Source organism: Acanthisitta chloris, unplaced genomic scaffold, assembly GCF_000695815.1.
Source record: "Acanthisitta chloris isolate BGI_N310 unplaced genomic scaffold, ASM69581v1 scaffold30604, whole genome shotgun sequence".
Classification (NCBI taxonomy): Eukaryota; Metazoa; Chordata; class Aves; order Passeriformes; family Acanthisittidae; genus Acanthisitta; species Acanthisitta chloris.
Genome location: NW_008669203.1, coordinates 35,138 through 44,904, shown reverse-complemented (window position 1 = coordinate 44,904; position 9,767 = coordinate 35,138). Strand labels below are relative to the sequence as shown.

The 9,767-nt window shown below is 40.3% G+C and overlaps 1 protein-coding gene across 2 annotated transcripts in view; it reads left to right on the top strand.

Moving 5' to 3' along the window:
• The first annotated feature begins 272 nt into the window (after nt 1-272).
• Nucleotides 273-9,767, top strand: part of TMOD2 (tropomodulin 2 (neuronal)) — a 19,069-nt gene continuing 9,574 nt past the window's right edge. For both annotated transcript variants that reach the window (XM_009073237.1, XM_009073236.1), the window contains exons 1-2: nt 273-478; nt 2,184-2,340. In XM_009073237.1, coding sequence (XP_009071485.1) covers nt 353-478; nt 2,184-2,340 — 283 coding nt within the window. In that variant the 5' untranslated portion in view covers nt 273-352. The remainder of the gene's footprint in view (nt 479-2,183; nt 2,341-9,767) is intronic.

Below are 9,767 nucleotides of genomic sequence, written 5' to 3'. Positions count from 1 at the left end.
TGAAATGCAACAGATTTATTTGTATGGAAAAGGAAAAGTTCCTAATATTTTCCTTCTCTGTGTCTCAAGGCTTCTCTTTGCTGCTGCACCCAAGCATACTGTACCCCTCCTTGCTATTCCTTGGCTACTGCTGCACAGGCAGTTCCCACACTGCCAGGACATCCTCCTGCTTTGTTTTCATTAATAAAGTGTCAATGTGCCTCTCAGCATGCAGGCTTTCCAGGGCTCTCAGCTAAATGGAGATACTCATAATGCTTTATTGTTAACAGTGAGTGAGGCCGCAAGAAGCTCAGGACTCCTGAATGGTTGAAGTCTTGACAAGCAGCATCAGTGGAGCAGTGCAGCAGGAGCCATGTCTCTGCCCTTTCGAAAAGAGCTGGAGAAATATAAGAATATTAATGAAGATGAAATACTCAGCAAACTCTCTGAGGATGAACTGAAACAGCTAGAGCATGTTCTTGATGACCTTGATCCTGAGGTTAGTGAGGGGGGTGAGCGGGATCATAGTTCAAAAGTTGCCTATTATAAATGCCACACACTGCAACATTTTATATTTGTGTTCTGGTACAGAAGAGACAGTGTACCCTAAAGTATGAGCAGCTCAGCTATGGACGTTTTTGTCATGTGCTACTTGCTTTTGTACAAGTCAATGTGCTCTTGTCTGCAATCTAAATCTTTAATCATGTTTGTACACTGCAGCACAGTGAGAAGCTTTTTATGGCTGCTATTTCTGAGCACAGCAATAAACAAACATAACGTATGTTTGTGAAGATCAGGTCTTTTGAACTACTGAAATCTGTTGACTGTGTCATCCAGCACAGATATTTTTATCTGAAGAAAATACACTTAGGCATGATTAAGAAAAATAAGACTCAGCTACACATCTGGCATTTTCTAGAGAGTAAGGGTAATTTGGATATTTAAAGACACAAAGATTTTAAAGATCTCTGGCCTGAGAACCACTTGGTCCTACAATAATGAGGCTGCAGTCACAAACATGCTGGATGGGAATTCTGACTGTACCTACCCCAAAACATTCAAACTGATGTAGGAGTTTGAAAACTGGCAGGTAAACTGGCAGATAAAACCTCTTCGCTCTGGAGACAATGTAAATTTGGAAAAACACAATAGATTTATAGCTTCTAGTTCTATAGCACAATTTACCTGGAAATAAAGGGTGGACTTTAATGTTCTCTCCCTCCATGTTGCAACTTCCCTCACTACTACCACTTCTGCAGTGCATTTTCTTGTATTTTCAGGTATCTGACATCTCAGATGGAATCACAGAAAAAAACATTAACAAAACAACACCAGTCAACCAAATAAAACAGGCCAAGGTGGATTTGTAGTTGCACTACATATGTGCAGTGAATTTGTAGCACTCTGGGAACATTTTTGCATGCACAGGTAAAATGTCTAGTGACTTGAGTTCACTGGATGTGCTCGGAATTCACTGGATATTTGCCATGCATCAGATTTACTGTGCATGTTCTGGCCACTGAGGAAGTGTTTCTGAAGTACTCTGAGGCATCTTCAACACATTGGCTTTCCTGCACATGCACTGCAAATTCCACATACCTGTATTCCTTTCTGGGATTTCCTGGGCTGGAACATGGGAGCCTTATGCATCTTCCTATATTATGGGATGCAGATGCAATCACATGGTCACACAGCTATGTGTTGAAAGTGGGATTTACCTGCTTGCTTCCTTATACTCTAAATAGCTGAAGTCCACATCATTCACCATCCTCTTTCTGTGTGTGCCATTCATTCCTGCAGTCCAAAGATATCTGCATTAGAATGAAAGGAATTTATTTTTGTTAGTGAAAGAAAAATTATGAGGAAAAAGAGTAAATTAATAGAAGGAAATGTATAGAATAAGTATCTTGTCTATATACCTGGGCTGCAAATTCTGTGTTAAAAGATGTGTAACAAAAAGGGCACTGATCTTACTTAGTTCTTTGGTGCTGTGATTGTAAATATGATTAGTAGAATTATTAGTAGGCAGTAAATCAAGAAGCCTGAATGATATACTGGTTTTCATGGTTACAATTAGGTATGTGTGTTATTGCTGTCACCAACAAGCATTATGAAAGAATTATTTCACTTACAAACAGCAACATTGAGATGAAGTTCAGAACACAATATGAAACTGCCTCCTCTCCTTTCCCTGCCTTCCACAGAACGCTTTGCTTCCCGCGGGATTTCGGCAGAAGGACCAGACCACCAAACCTGCCACAGGCCCTTTCGACAGGGAACGTCTGCTCTCCTACTTGGAGAAGCAAGCACTCGAGCACAAAGACAGAGAAGACTTTGTACCATTTACAGGGGAAAAGAAAGGTACTGTCCATCTCCATGTCAGTATTGAATATTGGACTGCCTGGGTGCAGGCATCCACCACTGCCTGGTGTTGTAGTGGAATGTGGAAACGAGTTGAAGGCTGTTCCTGTGTTACTGTGCAGGGTGAGGCTGAGGAGTCAGGTCTAGAGCTGTTGGAGGAGAAGTGAAGGGGTGGTTTTATTTGCCACATTTATTTGCCTCGCTTCTGTGGAGTTCTGATGTCAAGTTTTGTCTCCTGTCGGTGGGTGTGGGAGCACATGAGCAGCAGGTCCAGCAAAGGGCTCAGTCAGCAGCTCCCTGCTCAGCAAATGCCTCTGGGTGCAGCCAAGCATGGACAAGGTGCCCTCACTAACCTCATGGGGACTATTCTCATGTTAAGCATTAGGCCCATGCCAGGGTGCTGTAGTGGGGGAGGTGTTCAGGAGGAAACATATAAATGCCTTTCTGAGTAAGTATTGCTTACAGTTGCTGTAAGTAACAACTCAGGGAATACAGTTACAAAAAGTAAGTATTTTTCCACTTGTTTACTAGCACATCTGGCAACACTATTCACACAGACAGTTTCCCTGCTACCCTTGTCCTACAGCTACAGGAAAAAAAGGGAAAAACAGGAAAACCTAATTCTCATCATTCATTGGTAGGATAACCTTAGGGCAGGAACAGTCATATTTTTAAGCAAACAATGTTCCTTTAGCACCATTATCTCCTTTTCCTCATTTATAAAAGGTGGATTAAAATGCCTACCTCAGGACATCACTTCATTCAAGAAGGAAATTCTGTGTCTGGGTCCATGTCTAGCCATGTAATGGATTTGCCATTATTTCAGTGGGATTGGTTTAAGGGAAATCAGGAAGACAAGGACAGCATTTTTCACTTTGTGTACCATTGCCAATGATGTAAAATGTTATTTGTGGGCCAGGAGTTGTTACTACTGTTACATTGTATTCTCAGTCTTTGAAACAATGGTTTTAGGCAAATGAGACATTTTTCAGCTAGACCAGTGTGTTTAACCTACTTTTCCCCCCATCTTAACTTCCACATACTGTTCCTCACAGGGCTGGTTCTGAGCTCACAGACATGCAGGGATGCTGCAGAGATCCTGCTGGTAGCAGGAGTGGTCAAGCACACACTGTGCAGAAAGGAAAGCAGCTTATTGTAGTATGGATTTATTAGCAATTGTTTTTAGTCTCCTGCACACCTCTGTGTCAGAGCCATGCAAGTCACCACATGCAGGTCTCTGCATATTTATACCAACACCTTCAGTCAAGTCTCACCATACTGATATTTACTGACTTAGGACTAAGGCTTTGCATTTTGCACTGTAGTTATGTCTGAGATCTCCAAACATGCCTGAAACAAAAGTACACAAAAACCAGTGGTGTGTGGAACTGCATATACCCATAGGACTGGCACTTGATCTGTAGAAAACGAGTCCCTGTATTGTCCCTGAGAGTGTTCCTGTATGTACTCACCTGTTTATTCCATTCCAGTTTTCTTTTGATGAAGCTAAAGCAGTATTATTCCTACATCTGCTTCCAGATGTCCTTAAAGTGCTTCTTAGTGGTGATTATTAATGCCTGGTGTCTCCAGTGTGGAAATACTACTGCTCTGCAAACACAACCAACCACACATTTCACTTTCAGCACAGAGTGAATTCAGCCCTGCTAGCATTTAAAGCTGTTCTTAATTTGGCTTTTGATTCACTGTGTTCATTTACTGCAAAATTACAATGTCAAGAATTATCACAATTATGAGGTTATGCCAGCATTTTAGACTAAAAGAATTATTCCCTTAATTTCTTGTGTTCCTTGTACAATAAAGATTCCTGACAAAATTCTCAGTGTTGGCTTTAGTGGACTAAGTCAAATGAAAACAACCACGTGTTCTGTGATTTCTGCAGTCATTTTACAATTATAATCTAAACACAAAGAATTGTACTAAATTTTCTTTGAAGTCAAAGACCAAATGCCATGAAAACACCCTTTGTTTCTTTGTTAGTTAGAAATAACTGAATTAATCCAGAACTGAGAACTGATGGACTACAGAGTGTCATTTTTGTGCTGCTTTAAGGGAACAGGCTTTGAGAAAGAAGCTGTTTATTTTGAGCTGGGCACATCCTGCATTGGTACTTGAGTATCTTTCCTGCTGCCCCTGCTTGGCAGGAGGTGTCCTACAGAAACACCACCAGACTTTCAGCACTGGGCTTTGCTGCCTCCTTTTCTTGTTCTCCTTCCCCCTTGCTCTGCACTGCAAAGACTTCATGCAGAATCTGAGCCTTATAAACATGTAACTGAAATCTCCCATCTGCTAAAAGTACTGAAATCTTCCCATGGATTGTATGATAATCCTACTAATTAGTTGAATCTGGTGAAATGTGATGAATGTTGCAGAAAATCCAAGTGTGGCTGTGTCTGGATCTTAGATTCTCTGCATGTAACTGCAGCATTACTTATTTTCACACTCTCAATTGAAAAAAAAACCCAACAGAATGACTGTATTAAAATATTAATTACTTGATTTACATTTATATGCAAGGAAGCAAAGCAATCCTACAAAGACATTTTCAAGATATGACACTATATGCTAGATTTAAAGACATTTTAATAAGAGAATAATTAGTACTCTTCCAAAGCTCAGTAATTAGTTCAGGATAAATAATTTAAATTATGAAAATGTGCCCTCCAAAGAGTCTAAAGAAGGATATCTCTTGAGGAAAATCTTATTCCTCACCATCTGCATGTTGAGAGTCTCTAAGGTGTATTTACAAATTGGTAAATATTTATATGACTATATTATATAGATGCCTGTTACATGATTTCTTCACACTATAGAAACACTGTAGTGTAGCCATACTGTAAATAGCCCCAAATTTGACACTAATTTTGCTAGTTAAAAATTAAGTTCATGAGCAGGTCTAAAATGCATCCAGTTGTATATAATTATCAATGGGAGGTGTCCATACCAATGTACCACTTGGCTCTGTTTATCACCTGACAATATTTGTGTGCCAGTAGGATTAGAGTATCTCAAGTGCTGCTTAAGCTTTTGTTAGTATTTTGTACTCTGATATTTGTATGTCACTGGGAAAGCATTTATTTTTTCAAATTTAGGAAGTGGGATGCTTCTACCAAATGTTATGTGACATTTCTACCAGTTCCTAGCAGTTATCATGCAAAGCTGAAACTGACTTGAAAATTCAGTGATGAGCCAAAAAGAAGATGTCATTTAATTCCAAAATAGTCTGTGATACATCATTATTTTTTATGTACTGTCTCTGTCTCTCTTTTCTCTGTGGTTAATGTTTTATTAGAGAGTTCTTGACCAAAAAGAAATACCAAGCAGCTGCTGAAGGACACAATTCAGTTGCCTATGTTGGTCTCTGTATGCTGAACAACCATAAGGTTTTGATTGCCCGAGAAAACAAGCCAAAACAAATTCCAGGGCTGACAGGGATATTCAGAGCAGTTAAAATACAGGAAGTGTTAAATATGAGCCCAAGATGGGGGGGCTGATCATGCAGGGAATTGCCTTGGTTTTGATTGTAATCGTGGTTTCTGGAGGTTGGAAATGTTTGGCAAAAACAACCAAACGTATGGCATGCATTAGGGGTTTGGCCCTCTGCCATATTGTGGCTGGGTCAAGTACGACATTAATTGCTGTACAAAAATAAGGTTTTAAGCCTGTGTGGGATAGCTGTCAGATTTCAATGGAAACCCAACTTTTGCCTGAACCAGGGCCAGAATGGTCACAGGCACACACCCAAACTGGCCACCAAGGCATTTTTTCAGACTGCTTTACCCCACATCCTCCCTAGCACAAGTCAGGACTGGGTACTTCATTTGAATGTCCCCACAGCAACTGTTTGCTCCCATTGTGGGATGAAATGATCTGATGGCTTTCAGGAACTGTTGTGCAACACAGTTGTTTGTTACTAATGAGCAGTGGAGGTATAGGGACTTAGGGCTGATAACTGGGGGCGTAGTGATGGGCAATTTGTGAGTGTTTAACTTGTGTATTTTTGGATTAGTTCCTACTTAGGACAGATATTCTAGAAATCCTTACATAGAACCTGAAGAACTGCAGAAGCTACTTAGACTGACCCATTGCATTAAACACACAGAGCTGGATCAGCTGGTTATCAGACTTCCATCACTCTGAAGCCTTTTCTGTACCATTTTCAAGTCTATGAATGGTCCAGGAACACAAAGAAAAGGTGGAGAACATAATGGGCAGTGCAGGCACAAAATGTTCAAGAGCACTGTCAGCACATCATGTTTTCTCATCGAATGTGGTTTGTACATCTGCTCTCAGCTAAGAGCTGAGCACTACAGGATACAGACATGAAGTAGCAACAACATTTCTGGTTCTTTGCTGTAAGAGTTCTCTTAACTAGTGGTGCTAGTGATGCATAATTTTTAAAAGTTATTTTGTTGTGAAATATCCTTAGATATAAAAATTTGCTACAAGGATTGTTGTTTCAACCCTTCACCACTGTCCCTGTTCTCTGCAAGGTCTTCTGCTCCTTGCCAAACCATTTCATTTTGGATCTGATCCAGTTCTTGTCAAAGTCATGGAAAAACTCCAGTGGATTGGGCTATTATTATTTGTGGCTGGAAAGGGAAGGGGAACATGCTCGTATGTGATTAAATACTGACATTTTCAGCCAACTGATAAAGGGGAAAAGGAAGAAAATAAGGATCATTAAACCAGAGGACTTTTGGCCAAACTCCTGTTTCCAGTTGCTCTGGCAGAGACCATCTATCTGCACATGGTGCTGTGCCAAGCAGAGTATCAGTACACAGCACTAGTATTAATGACAGTCATTTTCAGAAGGACAAAATATTAGAGTAGACACTAATGAGTTCTGATTCCAGTGTCTCTAACAGACTATTTTCAAAAGTTAGGGTCTAGTTTAGAGTCAGTGTCTATTTCTTGGGTTGATGAGGCAAATCTTTTCATCCCCAGTGCTAAAGTGCTTTGTTTAAACTTTTAAAAGCCACCTTCTTCCTGTTCTTCAGGGCTTAAATTTAGAACTGATGTTTGTCTCCTAAGGCACTGAAAGTGCCTCAGTTGCTGACAATAATGCCTCTAGCCAGTGCCTTTCACTGCTTGCTTTTGTAAGACCCTGTTTTAGTTGCTCATGACTTTGCCAAACTTGCACAGTTCACACTGAAATTTCCCATGCTGTGAGGCTGCCTCAAGTCGAATTTTTGGAAAGTGTCAGCAAAAAGGACTTAGCTGTTTCCAAGAACAAGATTAGGAGAAAACACATTGTTGTATCCATCTAGAGTAAATTTTTCCAGCTGTTTTTTTATGACCTACAGTGCCTCCATGCTTTGAAGAGGGGATTTGAAATGTATGCCCTTTGGAATCCCCAGGGAAATACACTCAAGTTTGGCATCTTCAAAATATTGTACTTTCTTGTACATCCAGTTTGTTATAGTGTTCTCCAAATGTTCCTCCTGCAGTGAATGTTAGTCATATCCTCAGAGCTTCTGCCTGCATGTGCAGACAGCACATGTGAGAGCACAGCAGTGCCCAGGGAGACCTGGCAGGAGGCTCCTGGGCTGTGTGGGATGCTCCTCTGAGAGGCCACTGTCACACCAGGGCCAAGGGCAGGGAGACTCCCTCCTGCTCTGACAGTGCTTCACTCACTTTGTAAGGGCACTGTGAAGGAGAAAAAAAAAGAGTAAACAGCCAGCAGAGAGGATGGTGGAGAGAGGGGGAGGGAGGAGCTGTATGAATATTTCAGGATGAAGGACTAGATGTGGCAGCTCTGGGGGAAGGAGGGGTAAGGAAGCGAAGGCAGAGGGAAAGGAGATGATGGGAAGGGTCAGGATTCAAAGATGTGTAAAACCAGGAGACATGGGAGATAGGAAAGGTGCAGGGGGCAATGAGAAAAAGAAAAGAAGGGAAGAATATGTGGGATGGGAGAAAAGATGCCAGGGAGGAACATAACTAGTGTGGTATCTGGCTCTGCCCAAGTTTCAAGATTCTTCGATGTCCAGAAGAACCTGAAGCACAGTGGCACAGCTTGACTTTCTTCCTCCTCTGCTGCCATTCCACATGGGACGTAAGAGCTTTCTGCTCTGCTGGTGAAGCAGACCAGAGTGGGAGTCCAGAGGTCTGGCATGGGACTGCAGGGATCCTAACTGTTGTAATAATCCACATTAAAGCTTCCTTCTGTTTTAAAGATTACAGGTTGGCTTTTGTTTATTTTTACTTGAGAAAGCATAATTTTCAGGAGAATTCTTTAAAAGCTATTGCTACAGTGGCAGAATCACAGTATTGCTGATCAAAGTCAAAGACGCTGGTGCAATTTAACTTCACTTCTTGTGTTTATGCACATTAGATTTAATAACTTTGGACAGCTTATCTTTGCAACTTTCCTCTTCTGTTATCGTAATTTTCAGGGCAGAGAATATGCTGACACTAATCCAGGAGTAACAGCACAGCAACAATTACAATACTGCTTTTTTATTACTATGAGTTTTCAGCTTCACACGTATTTGAACTTGGCCTGTTTTCTTCTTCATAATACAAATTTATTCTTAGTAAGAACTAATTTATCTCCATTTTCATAGAGTACATGTAGGGAGGAGTTTAAGCCTCAACAGAAAAGAATAGTGCAAAATGGAAAAAGTGAATCAGGTGCCTGTGATTTATGCAAGGCAGATTTCCAAGATTATTGAATTTCACTTCCAAGGTCAGTGTAGCATTCTGTAATTGAGAATAAACAGGCACTCACTGTAGTCAGTGATTCATTGAGAAGTAAGTAATAAGTGTAACCAGATATTTTCTTGAAAGTACAATAATCTCGGCTACAGTTTATAGGAAAAGAAAGTACATTATTGTCTTACAAATATGGTGGAAAATGCATTTGCATTATAAAATTAAGTACCCTTAAAAACTGACATTAAATTAAAGGACATTTTTACAGCTAGTACAAATGAGCTTATTTCCCATTGCCCTGTGATTTATTGAGTTGTGGCTTGTACAGTTTTGGCTTGTACAAGGTGAGAATAAATACTAAGTATTTATACTAAATACAAATGGTGCCAATTTATATTTACTCATAATAGTCTCATGACATAAGAAGGAAGGAAGAGAGAAGACACACCAGAAATGATGCTCCAAATGCTGTAAACAATAAATGAAGGCAAAATCCTCAAAATGCTTTATAGATTGGACTCGCTAGGAAAATCCTACCAACTGCACTATTCAAATTCCTCTTTTAGTCCTCATATAACAACAAACAAATAGACTTCAGGAAATTACACTTGAAGGAGCTACCTGCTCAGTTAGTAAGTCTTCCTATAGATGTGCATATGTGGTTATCTAGTTAACTATTGCTGTATAAAGAGATGAAGTTAGGGATACATCTCATTTCCTTGCTTAACTTTGTCATTGCTTCAATGGAGGCATGT